General features: G+C 47.6%; 1 protein-coding gene across 18 annotated transcripts in view; it reads left to right on the forward strand.

The window, feature by feature from the left end:
• The window catches only part of Kdm2b (lysine demethylase 2B), a 137,705-nt gene that overhangs the window by 96,241 nt on the left and 14,447 nt on the right, over window positions 1–27,017 (forward strand). For 14 of the 18 annotated variants that reach the window (XM_063271329.1, XM_063271328.1, XM_063271327.1 and 11 more), the window contains one exon: window positions 22,138–22,362. The exons of 1 other annotated variant lie outside the window; for it this stretch is intronic. In XM_063271329.1, the coding sequence (XP_063127399.1) occupies window positions 22,138–22,362 (225 nt within the window). Of the gene's footprint in view, window positions 1–10,952; window positions 11,183–22,137; window positions 22,363–27,017 lie in introns of those variants that run through there. 3 more of the 18 variants (XM_039089483.2, XM_039089485.2, XM_039089484.2) reach the window with 3 other exon arrangements.

The following is a 27,017-nucleotide window of genomic DNA, read 5'->3' on the forward strand; positions in this document are numbered from 1 at the left end:
TGTGGCTCACAACGGTCTATAATGGGATCCAATGCCCTCTTCTGGTATGTCTGGAGATGGATACAGTGTACTCATATGTAATAAAAAATTAATCTTTTAAAACAAAGATAATGAGTCCAAATGCCCTTTTTTAGGCTGACTTCCACTGTGTATATGCACCACATACTATTTAGCAATTTGTCAAAGGACACTTGGCTTTCTTTTACCAAATTGGCTTTTTTCTGCCTGTATCCTGCTGTGCACCAAGCTCAGGCCTGGGTAGCCAAGGAGGCAAGGAGAAGGCATCAAATTCAATAGGGTGGAAGTGATGAGCCAGCGTGGTTCTGGGAAACCGAACCCTGGTCTAAGTTTGGTTGTTTTTTCCCCCAGGCCAATGAGATGGTTCAGTGGAAAAAAGATGCTTGCTGCCAAGTGCAGCACCTTTCGTTTGCTCTGTGAGACCTGAATGATTGGAGGGTGACACAAGTTGTCCCCTCGTCCCCTCGCCTTTGGCATACTTAAGTCTACATGCAAAAATCAATCAGTGAAAGTAATAAAATTTTCTTCACTTATTGCTCTTGTGACCAATGCCTCCTTCTTAGGGCAAACCGGTCATCTTCACTGTCACCTCTTGGAAGTGTCCTGAAAATTATAATCTGTCTTATACTGGCCCAAACAAACTCCACTGCAAGAAACACACCATGCTGAACAGTGATTCTGGTTTGCCAAAGAGGGTTTGTTGATGCTCCTGTCCTTCTATCTGTCCACAGGGTCAGCCTCTTTTGAAATGCTTGGTGGTTCACAGACCTATAATCTACTGAGTGGGAGGGAGGCCCAAGTGGGAAAATGGCTGTGAATCCCAGGCCAGCCTGAGCTACAGTGCGAAATCCCGTCTCAAAAGCCTTATGAATGAATGAATGAATGAATGAATGAATGAATGAATGAATGAACAAACGAACGCCCAGTGTGGTGGTATGTTGCACACCTTTAATCTCAATCTCGAATTTTCGGTAAAGGCAGGTGGGTTTCTGAGTACCAGGTCATCCAGGGCCACATAGTAAGAACCCCTTCTTTAAGATAAAAAGATAAGGTGATGGTGGGGGTGGGTGGGACTCACTCGGGAGGCAGAGGCAGGTGGATGTCTGTGAGTTCAAGGTAACTCCCAGAGTTATTGAATGCAATAAGCCCAAAAGTTATTTGGCTTTGCGACCTTGACACGTGAATTTGGGCAAGCCTTTTCCGTATTCTTCCCTGTTTGCTTGTTTCCTGTTTGGGGTGTGATGACTACTTCCTGGATTTTCTTTCGGTCTTTGGAGATGCAGATTTGCTCCCTAGAGCCATTTTCCATGATGTAGAACAAGAATGGTAGGGGTTGGGGATTTAGCTCAGTGGTAGAGCGCTTGCCTAGGAAGTGCAAGGCTCTGGGTTCGGTCCCCAGCTCCGGAAAAAAAAGAACCAAAAAAAAAAAAAAAAAAGAATGGTAAATAAGGGGCTGGAGAGATGGTTCAGTGGTTAGAGCACTGACTGCTCTTCCAGAGGTCCTGAGTTCAATCCGCAGCCACCGCATGGTGGCTCACAACCATCTGGAATGGGATCCGATGCCCTCTTCTGGTGTGTCTCACGTACATAAAATAAATAAACAAAAAAATTTTTTTAAGGTACCTAAAGAGTCTCCTGGTTAGAACTCAGTATCCTCCCACCCCTATTTCGTTGAGGAATAGTTGAGGTAGTTAGCCCCCTACAGTGGTGATTTGTAGCTCTTTCAGAGGTAGTTGGTTTCAAAGGGCCTGCAGTCCCAGTGAGATCATCTTTCAGGGGGAGGATCTGGGATCACAGTGAAGGAGTTGACAGACCCACCCTTGGAGAGCAAAGACAGCCCATCCAAAGGTCTGGCTACCAAGGTGGGGATTGTGGGGGGATCAGCTTATCCTGCCTCTGTTTTGTCTTTTTTTTTTTTTTTTTGAGGGGTGGGGGAGGGTTCCTTTTGACTAGTTTAGCTAACCCAGGGAAAACATGGCTGATAAAAAAGATATGCATCTACACACCCTTAAGTAGTTGATTGCTTGAGGCTGCTTCTCTCACTGAAGCTGGTTTTCAGATTCAGTCAACTAGCTTGGGCGGCCAGCAGCCCTGGTAATAAATGACTCGCGCACTGGAGAGCCTGAGGCAGGAGGGTTACATCAGAGCACAAGTTCAGGGCTGGTGAGATGGCTCGGTAGGTAAGACTGCCTTCACGCTGGGCATAGTCACACATACATGCTTTTAATCCGGCACTGAGAAGGCAGAAGCGGGTAATCTCTAAATTCAAGACCAGCCAGGCTACACAGAGAAGTCCTGTCCGGGGAAACTAAACTGATTAAAAAAAAAAGTGGTGGTACCTGCCTTCCCCGAGGAGGGATTTGATCCTGGAACAATGTGTGGTAGAAGAACTTACCCTACAATCTGTCCTCTTCCTTACTCCATATGCACGCCATTGTAGGTTCCTTGTCACACGCAAACACACACACACACACACCGAGGAAAAACAAACTTCAAAAGAACAAGCCCAAGATCACACTTGAACAAAGTATCAAGTTCCAGGGCAACCTGAGTTACAGAGTGAAACCCTGTTTCAAAAAGGAAGGAAAGAAACTTTAAGACAGATCTGTTGATTTTTATTTCATGTGTGTGTTTTGCCTGACTGTCTGTCCCAGTATAGTGTGCATGTCTCATCTCTGCGCCCGCCAGAAAAGGAACATTGGGTCCCTCGGAACTATAGTTACAGACATCGGTGAACTGCCATGTGGTACTGGGAACTGAACCCAGGTCCTCTCTAAAAACAGCAAAGTACTGTTAACCACTGAGCTATCTCTCCATCCATGACTTTTGAATTGGGGTAGATGTTGAGAAGCATCTTTTACGTCAGTTTCAGTCCCCTACTCCACCCCCCCTTTTTTTTTTTAAACAAGGTTTAACTGTGTAGCCCTGACTGCCCTCGAACTTACATTGTAGACCAGGCTAACCCTGAATTCACAGACAATTCTGCCTGTCTCTGCCTCCTGAGTTCTGGGATAAAGGTGTGCGACATCTGACTTAAATTAATTTTTTTTTTTTTCGGAGCTGGGGACCGAACCCAGGGCCTTGCGCTTGCTAGGCAAGCGCTCTACCACTGAGCCAAATCCCCAACCCCAAATTAATTTTTTTTTTAAAGCTTCTTGTGTGTTGTCTTAAATCTTCCAGTACATGCTAACATTTATAGGTTGATTTTGTTAATGTAAAAATGCACAATTAAGAAAGGAATCTTCCTTTCACGGAAAGCTCAGTCTATTATGAATACCCATGCGATGAATGTGTGTGGTTTTTAAATGATGTAGTTGTTTCTTGAAGGAGTCAATTAAAACTTAAGTAGCAGTGGTGGTTTGTCTATGCTTGGCCCAGGGAGTGACACTATTTGGAGGCGTGGCCTTGTTGGAGTAGGTGTGTCACTGTGGGCTTGGGCTTTAAGACCCTACTCCTAGCTGCCTGGAGGTTAGTCTTGCACCGGCAGCCTTCGGACGAAGATATAGAACTCTCTTCCTCCTGCTTGACTTGTGTGTCATGCTCACAGCTGCTGCTGAGCTCTGTTGGGGAGTCGGACCCCAGACTGTAAGTCATTGACAACTTCCCTTGTTATCTAGATACTACCCTTAAGTTCCGTGACTCTAGAGAACCCTGACTAATACAGAAGTTGGTACCAGTTGTGGGGTATTGCTCTGAGAGGCCTGACCAAGCTTTTGTTTGGAGGGGTGTGGATTTGGGGACTTTGGATTTGGAAAGTGGTAGAATGCTTTTAAATGGGCCTTAATGAACCATGCTGGTAGGGATATGGAAGGATTTGTTCCTGAGAGTGATTTGAATCGTGTCAATCTGGCCCAAGAGGTTTCAGTGGAAAATTTCAGTATGTGGCCTAGAGACTGTCTTTGTGGTATTTTGGTGAAGAATATGGCTACTTTTTTGCCCTTGTCTGAAGAGTCTGCCTGAGGCTAAAGTGAGGAGACTCAGATTAATTGCATTGACAAAGGAAGTCTCAGAAACACCCATCATAGACTTTGTTCTCTGCTTAAGCCTCTTGAAGAGCATTTTGAACAAGCATAGCAAGCTTAGAAAGGGAAAATATAAAATATATGGTTCAAGTATTAAAGGGGGAACCAGAAAGTGAAATGGAACTGAAATCTGTTATTCTAGGAGATAACAGATTAAGGGATTTTGAGGTAAGATCCTATCGAGCCCAGGAGACAAAACCAAACAGATCTCAGAGTTCAAGGTCAGCCTGGGACAAAGCAGGTTCTAGGTGAAGAAAACCTTAAATCCAGGCAGAGTGGTACACACGTTTAATCCCAGCATTCCAGAAGACAGAGCCTTGCAGAGCTCTACGTTCAAGGTCAGTCTACAGAGCAAGATCCAGGACAGCCAAGCATAGGCAGTGAAGGAGTTGGAAAACAGAAAACTGGTGACAATGTACTAGAACAAAGGGAGCCATGTTCCACCTCCTGCCAAACTGAAGCAGAACTTAGCAGCTTTGGCCATGTCGCTCTGGCTTTGGAGTCAAGAATAGAAGGGACAATTGATGCCGGTTAACTGAAGCTAAGAGCTTAGCGGTGGTTAGGAATGAGACCAGCATCACTCAGGTGAAATCTGGGAAGTGTTTTCTGGGAGCACGAAGAAGCTGTGTTCCAGAGATAGCCAAGGTTGTACCTCGGGCTGTGGCTTGACTTGGTGATGTGTAAGAGTCACCCAGGTGGTACTGGTTTTTTGAAGGCATGAAGGGGTCATGAAGAGCAGCTGAGGCCTGGCACTGTGAGAGGCCATGGGAGGCCATTGGTGAAAGTGCAGCCTTAGTTGTCGTTGACAGTCCAGGACTGAAGGGGCCATGCAAAGGATTTGAGGCTTGGCACCGTGAAGAGAGCCCATGAGAGGCTATTGGTGAAGCCTAGTTGCAGCGGAAGACTCCAGTGTACTGGAGATGCCAGTACCATGGGATGATCACCAAGAACAGCAACAGCAGTGGAGTGGATCAACCTGAGCTTGGAGTGCTGCAGAGGGCAGAGCTGGAGAAGTGACGCCAGCCCTTTGGAGGAGCCCAGAAGATCGTGTGTGGATCCCAGACATTGAAACAAGGAGCTGTAACGTTGAAGCTGCCTTGGAGACCCATAGATATTAAAGATGCCAGAGTCACGGGCTATCTGCTGAGGAAGGCTGCTAACAGGGAGTGGAACCAGCCCAGGAGAAAGACGTTTGTTGCAGTTAACAGAGATGAAAAAGGAGTTAAAGATCTGTAGACAGCTTAGACATGGAGGTGGCAGAGTCTGGAGTTTGCCCAGCTGGTTTCCTGTCTTAATTCAGGGATTGCAGTTAAGTGATTGAATGGATCTCAGGAGAGACTTGGACTTTTAACTTTGTTGATACTGCTGTAGACTGTGGGGATTTTGGAAGTTGGACTAAATGTGCTTTTTCATAATGCTGTTTAGGTATACCCCCTCCCCCACATAGGCTCATGTGTTTGAACCAGCCTATGGGGGCCAGGGAGTAGAATGTGATGGCTGGTATATGCTTGGCCCAGGGAGTGGCACTATTTGGAGGTGTGACCTTATTGAAGTAGGTATGTCACTGTGGCATGGGCTTTAAGACCCTACTCCTAGCTGCCAGGAGGTTAGTCTTGCACCGGCAGCCTTCAGATGAAGATATAGAACTCTCTTCCTCGCCTTTCTCACTCGTGGGTCTGAGCCACTGCTAGGTCCTTGGACTTCCATTCACAGCTGCTGCTGACCATTGTTGGGGAGTTGGACTACAGACTGTAAGTCATCAACCAATTCCCTTACTATAAAGACTACCCATAAGTTCTGTGACTGTAGGACCCTGACTAATATAGGAGCATTAGTATTTTTTTCTTTTTAAACTGAAATTACTGCAGCCCTGAGTTTCTCAAAATGCTGTTCTCTAAACCAGTTTAACCAGGTAATCCTAGACTCCTAACTCGGTATGTGGCAAGACTCACAAGTCCTTTTTACTTCTCTTTTACGTGCTAAGAATGACTCTCCAAAATACCTTTTGCTAGGCAGGCATGGCAGTACAGGCCTGTAATCCTAGCACTGGGATAGCTGAGGCAAGTGGATCATGAATTTGAGGCTAGCCTGGGCAACATAAGGCAAAACATCTTGCTATTGATGTTAAGCTAGGAAAAGGCTGTTGGAGAGAACAAATGGCAAAGTAACAGCACAAATACTTGAAGTGTACATTCGTTATTGCTACTAAGCATGCAACACACACCGTACCAAGATGACCCTCTGCAAACGAGCCTTGTCATGTCTTCTAACAATGTTCACAAATGTTGTTCATCCGCTCAGGAGGGTACCAGTTATCATCCCCAAGGACTCAGTACACTATTCCTATACTGAATCAGTGGAAAAGATTCCTAATCTTTACCTGTGCCCTTGGGGTATGGGTACTCTCAACGGGGCCTTACCCTGGGCATGACCTTCTCCCTTAGCTGTAACCGGAGTCCAGGTGAAAGGTGGACACATCCCCAAGATGTGCCTCTGCCCATTTCTAGAAGCGGGGAAGTTGAGGATGGTGGGTTGAGAGTGGGCACCAGGGCTGGTGGCATGGGGAAGGATCTGGCAGAGTGAGACCCTGGGTTCTTTGGGGCGGAGGGGGTGCAGCTAATAATCACGATAAGGAAAGAGGGCACCCCGCGTTATTTTTTGCTGTTCGCTCCTTTAATTCATTATTAAACCAAGCCATACATATTAGTTGGGATTTTACCGGGAGTAATTCATTGAGCCTTTATAAAAGGAGGTAAGACTTTGGTTTATAACTCTGGGAGTAGAGGGAAAGACTTGACTCTAGGGGCCAGGGCATAGATCCTTCACAGTGTGTGACATGCTTAGCTAGCCATCATGCACAAATCAAGTCACATGATGACACTGAGATGAACCGGAGGCCTCCTAGGAAGCAGTATGAACTAAAAGCTATGTGATGCCAGCAATGTCTACCCATAGGATGGCCGAGCCAGCCCTTGTGAGAATTGTGAAGGGGATCATTTCCATCACTATCCCCAGTTTTGTTATGGTTGGTTCTTGAGATAGGATCTTGCGTGCCTGAGGCTAGCCCAGAACTCACTGTATAGCTTCTACTGGCTTCATATGCTCTCAGTCCACCGTCCTCAGCTTCCCAACTTATCCAGTTATAGGCAAAAGTCACCATACCCTCTTCCACCTTTTTTTATTCTTTTACAATAATTATTTATTTGAGACAAAGCCTCACTGTATTGTCATAGCTGGCCGTGAAGGATGTGTAGATCAGGCTGGCCTAAAACTCACAGAATTCCACCCATTTCTGCTTGCGGTGCTAAAATTAAAGGTATGACCCATTGTATCCAGTATATGTATACTTTGGATTTTGGACACAAGCTCTTCTAATTTTTTCAGGTTTCCCTAGAACTGTAGCCAAGGCTAGTCTTGGAATTTGTCTTCCTCATGCTTCAGCTTCCCAAGTAACTGGAAGGCTTAGACGTACAGGTTTGCATTGTATTCTATGTTTTTTGTTTTTTTAAAGATTTATTTACTTATTCTATATGAGTACACTGTCGCTGTCTTCAGACACACCAGAAGAGGGCATCAGATCCCATTACAGATGGCTGTGAGCCACCATGTGGTTGCTGGGAATTGAACTCAGATCCTCTGCAGGAATAGTCAGTGCTTTTTTTTTTTTTTTTTTTTTTTTTTGGTTCTTTTTTTTGGAGCTGGGGACCGAACCCAGGGCCTTGCGCTTCCTAGGCAAGCGCTCTACCACTGAGCTAAATCCCCAACCCCTAGTCAGTGCTCTTAACCGCTGAGCCATCTCTCCAGCCCGGAGAGGGTTCAGTTCTTCAGGGTCCTTCATGGTGAGACTGGGGCAAAGATAAGCCATGGCACAGTGGAAGCAACACAGTTTCAGGTAGCTGTTCTGCTGGATGAGCAACGTTGTCATTTCCGCTTGTGTATAGCCTGGAACCCTAGCAACACAAACCAGATGCCGGATAATCGTACCAGTTAGGTAAAGGAAATTAGGTTCAGAGAGGTAGAAGACGCCCCTCGAAAGTACCGGGAAAGGATCCCTAAGAACCCACTGGACTGTGATTGGGAAGCACCTTAGTATGTTTAGAAGAAAACCTAACAACAGGAGTTTTGTGGTTTCCGCCTTCCCTGGTAAGGTCAGACATCAGACCTTAAACCGAGGATTCACAATTTATAAAATCGAGCACGACTAAGTTGTTGTGGCAGACACCTGGCATTCTTGAACTGAAGAGGCTGACTGAGGCAGCGGGGTTGTTTGAGAACTAGCTCGGCTACAAAGCAAGGACTACAACAACCAAGGCCACATATTTTTTAAAAAGACTCCATAACAAAAATCTAGTAAGAGAGAGAGGAGAGAGAGAGCGAGAGAGAGCGTGTCTGTTGTCTGTGTTGCCTCTTTGCTTCAGTTAACAACATGTTTCTTGGATTGTGACAACCAGGCCTTGAACTCCGGGTGTAAAACCAAGCTGACCTTGAATTGACAGGAGACCCTTCTTCCTCTGCCTCCAAAACTGTCCAGGTGACAAACCAGTTTGCTTTATATTTTGCATCTTCTTCCTTGGGCCGGGATCAGATCGGAATGGAATCCTTTCTCCTCCTAGTGGGATCTCACCTCCATTTCTTCATCTGTGCAGTGGAGCACATCTGGCAGGACTGCCAACCGTACCTATTCTGTGCTCTTAAATGAGATCACGATCTTGGGCATGCCGAGCCCAGCGCTGGGGTGGGGGCTTCCTCCAGATGACGCTAGATAAGGGATTCTCTAACTATCGTGCATCCATCTGCCAAGGCCCTCCCAGCTCTGAGCTGCTGAGATGAAAGGAATGACTTTTTTGTGTTCCCAGCAGCTCCATTGCGAGCACTCTCCCTTTCTCCTGGTTGAGCCGTGATAAGAGAGCTGTCATTTTACTTATTTAAATACCAAAGTGATCTGAGAGTCCTCCTAGGAAGTCAGCCTGAAGACAGTTCTATTAAATAGACTTGTGCTTCTGATTCTTAACAGAGGACACCTGTGAGGGTGAAAAATATCCCACTCGCAGACTACACTTGATGTATTATGCTGTTTGGGTATCTCTGTCCTTGCAGGTATAACCAATGACAGAGAAAGAAAAGTGTTTGATATCCTCCTCCTCCTCCTCCTCCCCCTCCTCCCCCCTCTTCTTCCTCTTCTTCCTCCTCTTCTTCTTCTTCCTCCTCCTCCTCTTCCTCCTCTTCTTCTATCTTGGACAGATATATCCTAGACAGGCATACTCTACCCCTAAGATACACCATAGTCCCATAGTTAGCATGCTCCCCACCTGCCTTCCTCTTTCTAGTTTCCTTACCTGGCTTCTTCCTGGGTGGAGCATTTCCTAAGGCCTTATGCGTGGGTGGTTTTGTGGGTAGAGGGAAGTGTGTGTAGGGTAATCTTTTGCCACCCCCCCCCCCTTTTCTGGTAACCCTGAAGGGACTATAAAAATGTACGAAATGGAAGAGGAAACTCAGCACAGAGGTGTTCAGAAAAGAGCAAGTCAGCTGGGAGTTTTTCCATAGTGTCAGTGGGGGTGTATATACTTCAGAGACTTTTAAAATCCACTCAGTAAAACTGACATCTCTGCTCGTTTACTCTTGCCGGCTCTGCTGGAAGCCTCCTGAGCTTTAATTTGTAAGGTCTCCCGCCTTCATAGAAAGTCCAGAGTCACAACAAATCTGCCAGTGCCCCCTGTTCCCACTGTTGATGTCCTGACCAGTGGCCTAGATGAGAGTGAATAGTTGGATGCCCAAGGCAGATTGGTCATCTGGTTCTGCTACTATTGGAGCTTATTCTCCAGAGAGTCTCTCAGTAAAATCGTTCCCATTCTATAGATGGAGCAACAGCGGGTACTGGTATGCATAGTGTCGCCTCAGATGTGGGGTATGTTCGCCAGTTGTCGAGCAAAGTTATCCTCCGTGGTAGTCATGTTTCAGTGATTTTGGTGCCTGTAATAACCACGGGCCATCTGGGCTAAAAGTCATTAGCCGATCTTTCAGGGGAAGGGTTGTTGACACAAATGCCAGTAGACATTTTGTTGGGGGATGAAGGTCAGTCTGGATTTCTAGCAACGATGTTCTGCAGCGTTCGGCTGTTTCCGGAGTTAAATGATAAGAATTCTCCACTGTTGAAGAATCCAGAAACCTACACGTTCTTGCCCGATCTCCTAGGATTATTGTGCTCTGGACTGCGGCACCTGCAGCCTCTCTGAAGTCAGCCCCTGGGCAGTAGAGAGTAGTGGTTCTAAGAGGGTGGGACATCTACCTTAGGGCCAAGTCTGAGGGATTCTCTGTGACAGCTTCTAGTCTAGCAGCGGGAGCCTGCACCACCTCGGATTTAACGGTGAATTTCAACCTGGAAAGGCAAACGGAAGAGCAGAGAGAACAGAGGCCCCAGTTGTTACTGAGGCCGACAGGCCTGCGGGCTCTGGGTTGGGGGCCTCTGGGATTCGTGGGCATCAGATCAAGATCTCCGAGCGCACGCAGATCGTGCTGCCGGAGACCTGGAAACCGGTGCCTGGCGTTGCATATAGGGTGGTCCCCCCGTGGCCATTGGACCGGGACTCAGGAGACACCCCTTGGGACCACACAAAAGACCCCACCCCAAGACGGGTGTGCATTTCCTGTGGCAGCCTGGGCAGTGGCGGCGCCGTGCAAGCCACCTATGTGTATCCCGCAGCGCACGGACCCGTTCGGGCGGGGCGCGGGGCACGCCCCCACGCAGCCCCAGTCCCCGCGCTACGCGCCCCGCGGCCGTCCTCCACGGGTCCGCCCCCGTGTCACCACAGGCCGGGCTCCCTTTGTGTGCGGGCCGAGCACCGCGGCCGCGTCATTGGCCCGCCCGCCCGGGGGGCCAGCCCCTTCCTGGCTCGCCTCATGCATATGCATGAACACCGGCCCCGCCCCGCCCCCTCCCGCGCGGGCGTGCGAGGCGCGCGGTGGCGGCGGCTCCCTCCTCGCCGCGCGGGAGCCCGAGCGCTAGCCAGGGTGAGCCGAGCCTGCTCCCTGCGGGCGGCGGCGGCGCTCCAGCCATGTCAGCGCGCGCGAGGCTGGGCCCACCATGAGCCATGGCCATGTCCGTGAGCGCCGAGGACGACGACTATGAATCGGAGCCCGACCAGGTCGGCGGCCCGGGGTGGGGCTGAGGGAGGGACCCGCGGCTCGACCCGGCGAGCTCCTGCCTGACGCGCTGAGGCGGCTGAGGCGGCCGCGACGCCGCGCTGAGGAGAAAGTTTGGCGGCCGCGGTCGGCGGGCCCGGGGCGGGCGCGGGCAGGGGGCGTGTGCGGCGGGACGCGGCGCCGCGGACAATGTGGGCCTGCGGGCCTGGCCGTCGGGTGGCGCGGGCCCCGGCCCCGCGGGTGAGTTGCGGGGCGCACCGCGCCCTCCTCGGCTCGGTAGCCCGCGGCCCACGCGCTTGCGGGGCGCAGCGGGCCCCGCGGCGCCGGCGCCTCATCGCCTCCTGCGGGCAAAGTTGCATCGGGGCTGGAGGACCGCCCGTGGGCCGACGGCCCGAGCTTTTGTCTGGGCGCCGCGCGCTCGCCCGCCGTGGGCAGCCGAGACAGGAAGGGGTGCGAGCCGCGGCCGGCCCGGGCCATCCGGAACCCAGCGATCGCCCTTGGCCTCGGCGGCCAGGAGAAGGAGCACCTCTCTCTCTCTCGGAGCGGAGAGACGGGAGTAGAATTCTGCGTGTAAAACAAAGCTCTGGGTGTGTTTACCGTGAAGATTCACTTCAAGGTTCGTGTTTAGGACACCCGGGAAGAAAGTTGAGGTGCTGCTGCTTTTAAACCAAGCACGGCGTGTAAAATAGCGTTTGCAGTGAGACAGGCCAGGTAGACATGTCCAAGGAACTAGGACTGAGATGGCTCACCTTATCGTGTGGGCTTCGGACGGCCTGTGTGAATAAGATGCCTTTTTTATAATGCTACTTGCATTTCCTTGGTGGAATAAAGATGTTCCAGCGAAAACATCGGGACACCCCCCACCCCCACCCCCAACCTTAGGCGTCAGTGAGGAAGTAAGCTGAAGGGTTGCACTAGAGTGGTATTGTGCGCGTTGTTCCGTAGTTTTATTTAACAGAGATAGTCGAGTGTTCTGGGGTTTTTTTGTTTTTTGTTTTTTGTTTTTTTGTTTTTTTTTTTTTTCCGGTTCTGCTGCACGGCTTTAGACGTGCCCACCCTCTAAGTGTTAATGAGTCTTCCAAGTTTTTCAGTTGGATGAACCCAGGGACCACTCGGGAGGTTTTTGGAATGTTTGCCTCAGGTATAGCTCTCCCTGGTGTACTTGGCTCTCAAATTCTTGCTATATAGTTCATGCCTCAACTCCTGGTTCAGTTTATGTCTGCCTAATTAATCCTGCCAACCGTTTACCGTTACCATGGCATCAGGACATCTTAGGATTCAATACAGGCTTTGGTCCATCTGGGTTGACATTCCTCTTAACCTCTTTTTTTTTTTTTTTTTTTTTTTTCCAATTTGATTATATCCTGTGCTCCAGTGCTTTTGACAGGACACGACTATCTCTGAGCTGTTTCTTTTGTTTTGGCTCCTGAGACAGCTCTTTACTGTTTATTATTGCAGTACTCAGTTTGTAGCTCCGTATTCCGGGGCGGCCTCCAGCTTGTAGCAGTTTTCCCGCCTCAGCCTCCCAAGTTTTGGGAGTACAGGTGTGAGTCACCACACCCAGCTTGTCCCTGGGCTTAAGAGCACATTTCGAGGTACTGTTCTTTCTGAGGGAGACTGCTATTAGGAAGGGGCCTGCACTCCTGTAGCCAGGTAGTCCTCTTCCAATGGGTCAAGCTGGGAGCCTTTCTGGAGAAGTTAGCAAGAGAAATTTACACTTTAAAGTTGCCCGTCGTCCCCCTCCCCCCAACCGAACGGGTGTGCTAGGCAGACAACATTCTAAGCCTAGGCATAGAGCCCCTGCAGAACTGATGTCAGCTCAGATACTTTGCATTTTGGGGACACCTTAGGCTGTGGCTCAGTGCCCCTTGCCTCCCCTCCCCCGCCACCACATTTTTTCTGTCAGTTTTGTGAGCCCTGGGATTCTCTGGACCAGAGAAGAGTAGCTGTCTTAGGGACCTCTGTGAAGGCATCTATGACTTCTAAGCTTGCCAGCCACAGGCCCCAGCTTTTCTGAGTTTTCCCTCCCTGTACCTTATCCTTCTAGCCCGATGTGTTTAGCACCTTCAAGAGGAGGGTGCTGGAGTCCTGACATATAGATATCAAGTATACCAGGCCACCTGCAAAACAGAAGACCGAAAGGCGGGAGGCCTTGCCGGGGAGCAGTTGTTCCACTGATCAAATTGGACAAAAAGCTGCTACAACCCTACTCGGTTCTGGTTACCCCGAGCCTGTCGGCCAGGCCTGGGGCTTATTTAGACCCTCCCTACTGGGCCAACCCACCTGTGAGCATGGGTTAACTGTCTCCTACGCCTTTCCTCAGCCACTTAGGTGTCCCCCAGTGTCATCAGCCTATGGGCTAGCCAGGAAGTGATGGCGGGAGAGCAACTTTATCATGAGAGCCTTTGCTTGCTCACTGCTGTTGTGCACATTGGCTGTGAGGTGTCCCACACAGAATGTATCAGGAAATTCCCTCTGTTTTCCAGTCGGAGGAGGTGTCCCTTACAGAATAGTTGTCAGTGAGAGCTTTTTCCGTCTTGGACTATTTATTTTTCTTCCCAACGAAAGTGACTGTGACTGGTTGAAAATAGGACTTAGGAAATTCTAGAGGAAAACTCTCAGAAACTGATGTGGTGATGGTTACTGTGTTGCCCAGTGTACTGTGCAGGTTGGTTTTGTTTTGTTGGTGATGGCGGTTTGCTTCAGAGGGGTATCTTTCAGTATAAAAGTCTCACTTCATGTTTCCAGGGAGCCCTTGAACTTTTGATCCTCCTGCTTCATCCTCCCGAGTACTGGGATTATGCCAGTAAACCTGGCGTTTGTGGTTTCTTAAGCAGTGACGTTTCTTTTTTTAAATTTCTTTATGGTGCATGTGTGTACATATGCCATGGCATTCTTGGTGTGTGTGTGTGTGTGTGTGTGTGTGTGTGTGTGTGTGTTTCAGAGAACAACCTCTGGGAATTGTTTCTTTTTTTCCTTCTATGTGGGACCAAGGGGTCAAGCCCAGGTCACTGGTCTTTAACCGCCAGCATGGTAACCCACTGAGCCATTTTGCTAGCATTTAGTAAGATTTCAGTCATTTTTCTTTTGTACCTCCCTTCCCCACCCTCCCCCCTGCACCCCATTTGCCTTCTTTCTTTCTTGACTTCCAATTCCTCTAGTAGCCAGGAATGACTGACCTTGAACACCTGGTCCCTCTCTGTTGATCTTCTAAATGTTTAAGGTAACCGGGGTAGGCTACCATATCAAGCCCAGCTCAATAGTGACGTTTCCAGACACATCCCTGAACCTATCTGAAGATATATGGGAAATGTTGGCAACTTTGTGGATGTGTGTATTTTTCTAGAGGAAAGGTCTTCCTTAACTTCCTTAGATTCTCTAGAGAGCCTTCCATCCCTTGGGTGTTCTTTTTTCTCTTGCTCCTTACTCTCAGTACATAAACAAGCTCAGAACCTTCCCTGTAACCTGCAGGCATGCTGTGTTCTAGGGTTCACAGCATTGGCCATACGTAGCTTTCTGTAGGTGGCGTGACCATCAAGCTCAAGTGGTTTGAAGCTGGCTTTGACTTTTCATGTCAGCCTGGCTGTGTTGTGCATCAGAATGAAATTTTAGTTTTTTGGGTTGTTTTTGTTGTTGTTGTTGTTTTTTGTTTTTTGTTTTTTTAAACTTAAAGGGATAAATGACATTGGTATTTTTTTTTAATTTATTTTTTATTATATATGTGAGTGCACTGTATCTTCAGACACACCAGAAGAGGGCATCAGATATAATTACAGATGGTCGGGAGCCACCATGTGGTGCTGGGATTTAAACTCAGGACCTCTAGAAAAGCAGTCAGTGCCCTTAACCACTGAGCCATGCCTCCAGCCCGACATTGGTATTCTTTGGGGTAGGTAGGTGGGAAACTCACCCATTTTCTTACCTACAGCTTTGGGAGTTGAACTCAGGCCATTCATTAAACACAGTAGGTATGCTCTCTACCATTGAGCTACCCAGCCTTCCCTTCTAAAATTGCGTGTAATCTGTATGTACACACACGTGCGGATCTATATGTGACTTGGCATGTGTGAAGGGGTCAGAGGACAATCTGTGGGAGTGGGTTCTCAGGATCAAACTCAGACTTAGTGGCAAGTGTCTTCAAGTCACTAAGGCAGCATGCCCACTCCCTCTACTTTTTTAATTTCATTTTTCTTTATTACTATTTTCTTTTTTATTTTGAGACAGAGTCTCAACAAGTTTCTTAGATTGTCCTCCATTCAGCTCACTGTGTAGGCAGACATGCCTTTAACTTTTGATCTTCCTACCTGAGCTTTCCAACTAGCTATGAGGGGACCACACCTGTAAAACTAATTGTAGAAACATGTAGCTATATTTTCTTGTTTTTCCTCACCTGACTACTGTCCACTGCAGAAACTTTCTTTTTCTTTTCCAGACAGGCTTACTCTGTAGCCCCGACTGTCCTGGAACTCACAGAGAACTGCCTGCCTCTGCTTCCTGAATACTGGGATCAAAGGCCACAACCATCCAGTAAAACTCAACGACTCCCTTCCCTTTTTATGTTGTTTTGTTTCCTGTTTGAGACAGGGTTTCTCTATATAATAGCTTTGGCTGTCCTGTCTCAATTTGTAAAGCAGGCTGGTTTTGAACTCACAGAGATGGGATTAGAGGCGTGGGCTACCACACCCGGCCACCATTCCTTAAGGCTTCTACCTCTTCCTGAGAGCCACTTTCTGCTGCCTTTCCTGCAGTCCTGGCATTTCTGAAAGGGCCAGCCTTCCTTCCCTAGGTTCCATTTATTGCTTTCAGCTTTAGGGTTACTCTCAGACTCCCCCAACCCCCACCCCTGCCATCCCTGCTGCAGTGAGCCGGCTTTAACACTTCCGTGATGTTGATTCCTAGATTCTAGGAATGGATCCTGCCTGTACCGGCATAGTGTGCCCTTTACCAGGGTCCTGAGTTGTCCCCTTCTGTCGTTACCTCTGCTTCTTTTGCTCATACCCTCATAATCTCGTTGATCTCTGCTTGGATTTTGTCTTGCCCACTGCCCATGAAATCCCCATTACTCACACTGTTCCTGCAGAGTGCAGTCCTATTGCTCCTGTGTGTGAACCCGGTACATACAGGGCATGTTTCCTTATCGTGGCCTGGGAGGCCTCGCAGATTAGGTTCCTGCTACCTCAGAGCTCTTTTTCCAGCAGCTCTGCTGGGCTGTTTGTAGTTGTCGAATGTGTCATGCACTTTCACATCTCTGTTTTACTCTTCTTTCTGCATAAGCCGTCTGCCCCGCAACCCCACCCTCACTGCTGTCTTGTCTCCCTTATTCCCCCTCTACTCCCATGTAATCGGCAGCTGCTGTGGCCTGCACTGCCCTGTCCAACCTTCCCTTCTCAGAAGAGGAGGCATCTTCTCTGGGTTTGCATACCACAGCCCAGACTCAGAGCTTAGTTCTCATACTTATCAGCAGCGTGGCATTGGGCAGGTTACTGAACGCCACTGGCCTCAGTTCCCTCATTTGTAAGTAGAGATAATAATTCCTACCTCAGAAACTACTGATACAAATATTCTAAGAAGTCAAAAGTGACTGGCACTTCCTAGTTAGCCTGCAGAATCAGCCCGCTGCATTTACGTGGTTTCTGTATTTCTCCTTCCACACTGTAACGTCTTTACGAGTAGGCTACACACAGCTTACTCATCTCAGTAGTCCCAGAATTTAGCATTGAATCTGGTTCATAATTCGCAGCCAGAAAACACTTGGGTGGGTGGATGAGTGGGTGAATATGTGAATGAGGGGGTTAATGAACCAATCCCCAGTGCATGCGCATTGCAGATTCTCAACGCTAGTGATGGTGAGCATCTTGTCCTTGTTGGCCATTTGTGTGATTATTTATGTATATATGTACATATGTGTGTATGTATATGTACATATGTGTGTATATATATTGATGATGATGAAATAGCTATTAAAATCCTTTGGTTTAAAGATGTATTTATTTTATGTGTGTTCTGCCTGCACATGTTTCTGATCACCATGTGCATGCAGTGCCCATAGAGGCCAGAAGAGGGCACCAGATCTCCTGGAACGGGGCGAACAGGTGGTTGTTGAGTCACTTGTGGGAACAGAGAACTGAACCTGAGACCTGGAAGAGCAGCCAGTGCTCTTAACCACGGATTCCCCTTTTTGCCCAATTTTACAGTTGACATTTTTGTATTTTTATCTCTGAGATGTTAAGAATTATTTATCTGGATCCTAGTTCTTTACTATGAAGATGTTGTGCAAATATTTTCTAGTGTTTTTTTGAAACAAATGTTTTCAAATTTTTAAAAATGATTTATTTCCTCTGGAACTGGAGTTACAGACGGTTGTGAGGCGCCATGTGGGGGCTGAAAATTGAACCTAGGTTCTCAGGAAAGGCAGCCAGCAGTGCTCTTAACCACTGAGCCATCTCTCCAGCCCCCTAAAGCTTTAATTTTTAGGAAGTCTTATTTTATATTTTCCCATTAATATTTTTGCTTCACTTGTCATATCCAAGAAACTATATCCTATACACCTGTGCATTCTTTTAGCTCTGTTTAGTTCTAGTCCATTTTGGGGTTGTCTCATATGTAGTGTGGAGTCCTGTGTGTTCAATCTTTTGCATGGGGATTTCCACTTTTCTCAGCCCTGTTTGTTGAAAAAAAGAAAATTTCCCCAACTGAAATTTTTGGTACCCTGTTGAAAACCATTTGGTGAAAAAGAAGCGAGTTTACTTCTGGGCCTCAGGTCTTTCCCAATGCATGCCACATTGTCGCCTGCCCGTCTGTTGTGAGGTTTGCAGCCAGGAAACCATGGCGTCTTCCATGGCGTTATCTTTTCCAACTTTTCCTTTTCATCCTTGTTGGTTCTGAGGATCAGACTCAAGAGTCTCAGGCCTGGTGCGCGTGCACCTCAGCTCTGCTGAGCTCACGTCACATAGATGTGGGCCTCTGCGATTCTACCCATGATCTTTGTGGAAGGCAATGCTGGGAAGACAGGGTAGTCATTAATACTGAGAATGGAAGGCTGGACCTCTCTCATAGCATTGCCTTTAATGGGTGTGGTGGAAACTTCTAATCCCAGTACTCAGGAAGCAGAGGCAGGCAGATCTCTGAGTTTGAGGTCAGCCAGGGCTGCATAGTGAGACATTTTCTTTTCTTTTCTTTTCTTTCTCTTTTTATTTTATTTTATTTTATTTATATGTTAGTACACTGTTGTTCTCTTCAGACACTTCAGAAGGGAGCATCCCATTACAGATGGTTGTGAGCCACCATGTGGTTGCTGGGAATTGAACTCAGGACCTCTGGAAGAGCAGTCAGTGCTCTTAACCACTGAGCCATCTCTCCAGCCCGAGACATTTTCTTTTAAAGGAGGAGCTTTTGAATTGGTCTTGCCTTTAAGTATGTGTGCTTCAGGTTTTATAACTGTTTCTGAGTGAACCAAGGATATGGCTCTTGTGCTGAGTGATTACATCAACAAGTAGGCCCACGCGTCTCAATTTGTAGACTGCTTACCTAGCACGCACAGAGCCCCCACTCAATCCCCAGAGCTGCATACACCAGGGAGGGTAATGCATGCCTGTAACCTCAGCAGTTGGGCAGTACAGGGTCTGGAGTTTAAGGACCACATCCTTGCTACATGCTAAGTTCAGGGCTAGCCTTGGATGAAATAAAAAAATCAGTAAATGACCTTTACTGGGTGCCATTGTTCCACGTTGTAGAATAAGCTAGAAGTGGAGCTCAGAATGGGTGAGGCTTTGGGCAGCACACAGAGATGGTAAGAAAGCCTCATGGTAGATGGGTGGCTCTTTCTGTTCACCTCCCGTTCTCTTCATACTTGTCTAGATTCTGCTGCTGTGGGACTTTCTGGTTGGCTCTTCAGAGTCCTGGTTGGACTTTTTGTTTTGTTTTTTGTTCTTTAAGACAAGGTCTCTATGTAGCCCTGACTATCCTGAGACTGCCAGGCTGGCCTCAAGCTCACAGAGACCTGTGTCTGCCTCTCAAGTACTGAGGCTAAAGACTCGAGCCACTGTGCCTAGCTCTAGTTGGAGTTGTAAGTTGATTTTCATGGTTTTTCTTCCTCTTGGAGAATGTTTTCTGTGGTATTTATGATCCTGCATGTGTTGGTTGGTTTCCTCCCAGCAAGCCAGCTGGTGACCATAGCCAAAGCCTGTCTCTGGCTGGATTTGCAGAGAGCAGGGATCGGGTCCTAGGAAATGGCTTCTCTGAAGGTGTTAGCTGTCATTTACTCAGCCATTTTCCAGCATGTCTGTGCTAGTTAGGTCTACGTGGAGTCACTTTCTAGAGGTAGGAATGTGCTTTTAGATGCGAGTCTGCTTTGGAAAGCAAGGGAAGGTAGGCCCTGCTGGTCTTACTGGCCTCTTATATCCAAAGTAACCTTGGACTGAATTTCCTTAGTTTTTCACCAGAGAGGCCAGCCTATGGAATTTCCTGCACCCAGGGCCCAAGCATAAGCCCTCCTAGTTGGTTTTTCCCTTAAAGATGGGTGATGTGCTACCCTTCTCTGTACCTGACCTGAGGCTTCCAAAATATTCATGTCACTGCTACTTTTTTTTAAGAGTTTGATGAGTGACCTCTGAGGACACTGGCCCCATGGTAGAAAGAGCAAAAGGCACCGTGTAGAGAAGGCACCTTCTGGGTTCTACGCTTCTAGTGTCCTGTGTCCTGTGCATCTTGCTGTACCTTCAGTATGAGAGCCCTTGGCAGTTGTGGTGGATTATGTGAGGCTGTTGCCATACTTCCATTGTGTCCACATCTCTGTAGGCTTTGCGATCTTGGATGAGCCACTTGACCTTTAGTTTTAGATGTTGTCTGTAAAATGGGAGCAGTAAGGCAACTGTTTGTATCGTATGTAGAATGGTGGCCACAGTCTTCATGAATTGTGTTAAGAAAATGCCTACCATTACAGTTACCTGTCATTCTTTTTTTTTTTTTTTTTTTTTTGTTCTTTTGTTCTTTTTTTCGGAGCTGGGTACCGAACCCAGGGCCTTGCGCTTCCTAGGCAAGCGCTCTACCACTGAGCTAAATCCCCAACCCCGTTACCTGTCATTCTTGTCAACACTGCTGTGTTCTAGACATTTTTGTTGTGGCTGTTTGCCAAGTTCTCAGGTCCACAAAGCTCTGGACACTAGTTGTGATAGGCTTTCTTGGTGACAGACCTGTAACTTGACCTGACATATATAGTGTGGATGAAGACTGGTGTGTCCCACTAATGGTGTCAGCATGGTAGAACTGGGCTGTGTGTGTTTAGGGGAAGCCCAGACTCACTGTAAGGACAATGAGAGGTCTCTGGGACGCTCTGCTACTTGACTTTGGTGGGTGGGGCCTCCCATCACAGGGGAGATGATGGTGCTTAATTAGGGTTCAGAGCAGAGAGAGTGGAGACATCACAGACCTTTTCTCTTAGGATGGTGTCCTAGGAAGCTTCCCCTGAGGTCGGGGGAGACGTGTGGTAGGACGGGTACCTGGAAGCTGGCACGCTGCACAGCAACAGATCCTCACGCCGTGAGACACAGGATTCTCCATGTAGAGCCAGGCTAACAAAGGGCAGATGTCTGCTGAGGGCGAGCTGCTGTCTGAAAAGTGACTGTTGCCATTAGGTGATAGGCTAGTCGGTTTGAACAAGAGCAGCGCCCTCCTTAGGAGCCGGGTGATTGTCCCAGTAAACTCACCCTACAAAAGGACACTTTAGAGCAGTGGGTCTCAACCTTCCTGGTGCTGTGACCCTTTCATACAGTTCCTCATGAGATTATTTTCATTGCTACTTCATAACTGTAGTTTTGCTACTGTTACGAATCTTAGTGTAAATATTTGTGTTGTCCGATGATTTTAAGTGACCCCTGTGAAAGGATTGTTAACCCAGAAGGGTCACTACCCACAGATTGAGAACCAGTGCTTTAGACAGACAGTACTATCACTGTGCTGGTTCTTCCTGTCTCAGAACCTTGATCGACAGTGAACCCCAGTCCTGCAGGTCCTCCATGCATTGGATTTGGCAAGGCTCTGGGACTGGGGGCTGGAAGCAAGAACTACAGCTGCTCCCTTCATGGTTGGGAGTGCTTTATTTTTATCTGGTCGCTTGTTTTCTTTCAAGTCACAAGGAATGATACATTGAAGCCCACTTTGGAAGTGGGGTGTCTCTGAAGTGCGGGCCTTCTTCAGGGGGTACTGCCCAATTCTCTTGGGGGTATCTGGGTGGCGAGCCATCTCATGGCCATGCAGTGTTGCATGAGATACCTGTGATGTCAGTTCTTCTGAGCCTTGTCTCAGAGGAACCGCCAGTTTGAGGCATTCTTATGAGTGCTAGACCTCTTCACATCCCCCAAAAATGTATGAACTAGTCCTATGCAGTTTCTCAGCCAAGCTCAGAGGGGAGAGAGTCGATGCTTTGGCACAGGTGTTAGAGGCCTGTGCCCTGTCGCCCCCTTTCCCAGGAAGAGTAGATTAGCTGTGGGCAGGAGGAGGCCAGGGCAGCCCAGTTGCTCCCTGTAGTAAAGCTACTTATAGCTGTGCTGGGAGAGGGCTTAGAACTGCGGGCCTTTAACACACAGTCTGAGAAGCCCCAGATCACTCTCGCTCCAAAGGATCCTCCTTGCTTCTGCCTTTGATGTTGGTCTATAGTCCTTGGTATTTCTTGGCTTCTAGAAAGATGCCCAGTCACATGGCCCTTCTCCCTGTCTTCATGTGTGCTCCCACACTGGCCTGTATCCAATTGTTCCCCTTTCAGGAGGTTACCTGACTTGCCCTCCTTTAACCTAGCTGCCCTGAATCCCATCTCGGGATGAGTCACTTTCTGGGGTGCCACTGTTGCCACCCAAGGTCAGCATCTCTTGCTCAGGTGTACAGCTCAGCCTGGCAGCCTCTCCCAGGGGCTGGGCTGCCCTTGACTCCTCCCATCTCACTTGTTCCATCTGTTCTTGACCAGAACCGGGTGGTGGGTCGGCCTAAGGGCAAGTTGGGCCCGGCCTCAGCGGTGAAGTTGGCTGCCAACCGAACAACAGCAGGAGCTCGCAGGCGCCGGACGCGATGCCGCAAGTGCGAGGCCTGCCTGCGGACGGAGTGTGGAGAGTGCCACTTTTGCAAGGACATGAAGAAGTTCGGAGGTCCTGGGCGCATGAAGCAGAGCTGCATCATGCGGCAGTGCATCGCGGTGAGTGCACAGAAGGCACCGGCAGGGCCTGCGGGGCTCCGGCTCCCTGCTAGTCTGTCCTGCCCAGAGGGGCTCCATGGGATGAGGGGGTTTTAGGCGGTTCCCTTCCCAGCTACCCTTGGTTACACTTGGGCAGCCTTGCCGTGCTGCAGACTCCTGTGTGTTGTCTGGTGGTCTCTAAGTCTTCCCTGCCTGAAATAGCTGAGTACTTTGAAGTCCCCCTTATTAAAGGTCAGGGCAGCCTGTCTTGACTGTGACCCCATTACCAACATTTGTGATCCAGGGTCCTGGGCCCTTCCTTCCTGTCTTCATAATCAGCAGTTGGGTGGACAGTTAATTTGCCCTAGATGAGGAGAGCTGATATATGGCATGGTTGGGCTGGGCCCGTGGAAAACTCAGCCGGCAACTCCAGACACTCCGTGCTTCTTTGGCAATCTGACCGTCCTGGAGTTCAGCTTTAGTTCCCTCCTCCACACTCTTAGACTTTGCCCTCCCGGAGACACTGCTCCCTGAGGGCCCAGTGGTCTTCTTCCTGACCCCTTGAAAAGCTGGCTTAGCTGGAGTAACCAGATTCCCTCCATCCTGGTGAACTGGACCATGAGTCCAGCATGGTATTGGGTGAGTGAGCTCCTCCGTCATGAATGCAGCAGCCCACCCCCTCCCCCAAAACCCCCCACCAACACACACCCAAGCCTTGAGCTTCGTCTCTTTCTCTCTGCGTTCATGCCACCTTGTTGTTGCTTTGGGTCAAAAAATACATACCATAAAATATACCAATATACATATTTTAAGCATATAGCATAGTGTTAATTCTATGCACAATCTGTGGCTGATCTAGAGGACATTTTCATCTTTCTTCATTTTCATTTTTGCTTCAGGCAGAACTCTAGCCATTTTCCCAGTTCCTAGAAACCACTGTAACGTTTTCAGTTTCTGAGAGTTTAACCAGTGCAGAGAGCACGTTTATGAGAAATTAGACAGTGTTTGTCCTTGTAGGAGTTGTTTATTTCACTTAGCACAACATGCTCAAAGACACTTGTTACACCTGACAGAAGTATTTTAATTTAAAAGTTTTGTATGCCGTTTGGTTATTGTGCCATGGCGTTGCTTTGTAACCCTGCTGGCCTTGACAAACACATGCAAGTCCTCTGCCTCGACCTCCTACCCGGCTAGTTTGTTAATCTTGGGTAATATTAGATATGTAATATCACTTTAGATAGATGCGTATCATACCTGTTTTGTTGTTCTCTGCGAATACTGGAATTGTCTCTACCTCTTGGCCTTTGTGAATAACACTGCAGTGAGCATGGATACCCAAGTGCCCTTCTGAGATCTGGCCTCTGTGGGCAGCAGTGGAACTGTTGGGTCGTAGTGATTCTGTTGTTAGTTTTTGAGGAATTTCCATAGTGGTTCCACCATTTCACAGTGCATGAGAAGTGCAGAGATTCTCCACAGCCTGGGCCACATCACTTCCTTGAGTTGTCTGTTCTTTGTTTTTAACATACCGCCCTAATCTGTATTGAGCATAGCGGACTGCTTATTTACTTGAATTGCCCGATGTATGATTGACACTTTGCCATGTGTTTGTTAGCCATTCGTATATCTTTCTTTCAAGTCCTTTGCACAGCTTCAAGTTGGATTTTTTGGTCTTTTGCTTTGATAAGTTGTAAGAATTCTTTATATATCCTGCATATTGTTGCTCAAAATCAAACTCAGGCTTTTTGTTGAGATTCGATTACTTTGTTTTATGTTTATGACTTTTGCCAACGTGTATATACACCATGTGCATGCATCACATGAGTGTTTTGCCTGTGTGTGTGTCCCCGTCTGTCCAACTGAAGTTACAGACAGTTGTGAGGTACCAAGTAAATGGTACTAGGAATTGAACCTGCATCATGCCTTTAATTAATCTCAGTGTTCAGGAAGCAGACAGATCTCTTTGAGTTCAAGGCCAACCTGGTCTACAAAAGAGTTCCAGGCTAGGGAGGACTGATAGAGACCCAGCTTTAAAAAATTTTAAGAAATCATCTTTCATCTGAAATTGTGAAGTATCAGACATCAGATATATATATTCAAACAACCTGAAGAAAGTGATTATTCTATAAAGGTGTGGGATGAGGAAGCAGCTGCCACTTGGGTATTTGGGAAAACAAAGACAACTCAACTGAAATCCAAGGAAAAGATGGGTGCTGGGCAAGAAAAGGCAGAGGGGAGCAAAGTCAAGGAGCTGCGCAAGGAAGCTGTCAGCCAGGTGGGCCAGGGCATCTAACACAAGGAGCTTGGCTTGGTATGAATTGAGTAGACCAGACTTGGTGGGAACAGCCCATGGAAGCCATGGTCTGAGGTTGACTCTGAGGCAACCGATGTGATCCTGGATGGAGATGAGATTGGGCAGCAAGGAGGATGTCTATGTCTGTGTATGAAGCTACTACATACACACGGGAAAAGGGAGCAGGGAATGTGGGTCACATATGGGTAAAGGTTAGAGGCTGAGACAGGAAGATTGACAGTGTGAGGCCTGCCTGTTCTGAATGCAGCAATTGCCAAATCAGCCTGGGCTACAGAACGCAATATGTTTTTGGGGAAAAAAGCATTTAGCCAATTCAGGAAGCTATGTGTCCATAGAGAAAGCAAGGAGACACAAGAGTCTCTTTCTCCTAACAAGACTGCACAAGGAGGTGCCTAGCCGGGCACCTACAGAGAGAAAGACAGCATTCTACACAGGTTTTCTCTGTCTTTTCTACCTGGGCAGATCGTCACAGGTCTTCCGGTGTGGGAAGTCTAGGAGCCACTGTGTTCGTTCCGACAGCAGTTTCCACGGACAGGTTCCTGAAAGTGTGCCTTGTTTTTGAGACTCCCTGTTTTAGTCTCCCTGTAGAGCGTTGGCTGGCCTCAAACTCATTGAGACCCACCTGCCTCTGAGTGCTGGGAATAAAGGTGTTTGTTACTATAGCTAGCCTCTCGTAAACTTATCTGTGGAATGTTTGTGTCCCAGATTATTTTGAGGCCCTTGTGAAGCACTTTGACTAAGACTGATGGTGCTTCTCCCCCGTATAGTAGGCACTAATTGGCACAAGAAGGCTGAAGAGCTAAGTTGACCCCTGGCCTCACTGTGTATCATTCATAGCAATTTTCAAATTACATGGTCTTAAGAAAAGTCATATTAATCTAATGATGTATTTGAAATTACAATTGAGAAATTAAAAAAGGTTTAGGTTCATTTTAAAAATAAGTATGTTCACAAATGACATTTTTATGAGAGCCAACTCTATATTTTTAAAAATAAAAGTAATTAGTAAGGGGAAAGTGGCATTATCTCATGTTTCTGTAAATCTCTTGTATCTGACTCACTAGGACTTGCGTTTTCATATCTGCTTCTGTATACCACCAGTTAGATATGATGATTTGGATGGAACCTGAGGAAAAGCCCTGCCTCCCACAGGTTGCTGAGCAAGAGAGGAGCATGCTAAGTCTTCGGTAGATGAGCCTGGGTCCTTAGAGCCATCCAAACCCCACGGGTGGTAGCTGCTTTATTTATTTTTTTTTTTTTTAAGTTTTATTTACTATATATGATTACACTGTAGCTGTGTTCAGACCCACCAGAAGAGGGCATCGGATCCCATTACATGGTTTTAAGCCACCATGTGGTTGCTGGGAATTGAACTCAGGACCTCTGGAAGATCAGTCAGTGCTCTAACCACTGAGCCATTCCTCCAGCCCCAGGTGGTAGCTTCTTTTGTTATTTTATTTACTTACTGTTTTTTGGTTGGTTGGTTGGTTGGTTGGGTTTGTTGTGGTGATGGTGGTGGTGGTGGTGGTGGTGTGTGTGTGTGTGTGTGTGTGTGTGTGTGTGTGTGTGTGTGTGTGTGTGTGTCTGGCTGTCCTGGAACTCATGCTGTAGATCAGGCTAGCCTTGAATTTAGAGATCGTCTTGCCTGCTGAGTGCTGGGATTAAGGGTATGAGTCACCAGTGCCCTAGGCGACAGCTTAATGTCAGTTGCAAGATGGAATCTGAAATTGTAACCATCAGCTTTTCATATTGTTGTATTAAGAGTTGTCAAGCTTGGCTGGCCTTGCCTCTGCAGTTATGGTTGTAGCATTACATACTGGTACTGAAGCCATTCCCAGAGACTGCAGCATGCTCTAAGCATATGCACATAGATCACATTTGATAGTGTTATTATCATTCTGATAAGAAGCCTGTTCCTGGACTTGGAAAGAGTACCAGGGGAAGGAAGTTTTCATTAACTGTTATGTTAGCCTTGAATTTGTCATGTGTACAACAAGTTGGTGGTTATTTTTCTTTTTTTAATGACAGGATCAGATCTTAAGTCTTCAAGAAAATACAACAGCAGCCAGGTTTTTTTCCTACTTTTTCAATATATTTTTAAAAAATATTTATTTTATGTATGTTAGTACACTGTAGCTGTCTTCAGACACACCAGAAGAGGGCATCAGATCCCATTACAGATGGTTGTGAGCCACCATGTGGATGCTGGGACTTGAACTCAAGACCTGTGGAAGAGCAGTCAGTGCTCTTAATCACTGAGCCATCTCTCCAGCCCTTTTCTACTTTTTCAGTTAAAAAGTTATACTCCGAGCTAGACATGTTAGCTTACACCAGTCTCTGTATGGAGGCTGAAGCAGGCAGGTCA

This window comes from Rattus norvegicus, chromosome 12 (genome assembly GCF_036323735.1).
Source record: "Rattus norvegicus strain BN/NHsdMcwi chromosome 12, GRCr8, whole genome shotgun sequence".
NCBI lineage: Eukaryota > Metazoa > Chordata > Mammalia > Rodentia > Muridae > Rattus > Rattus norvegicus.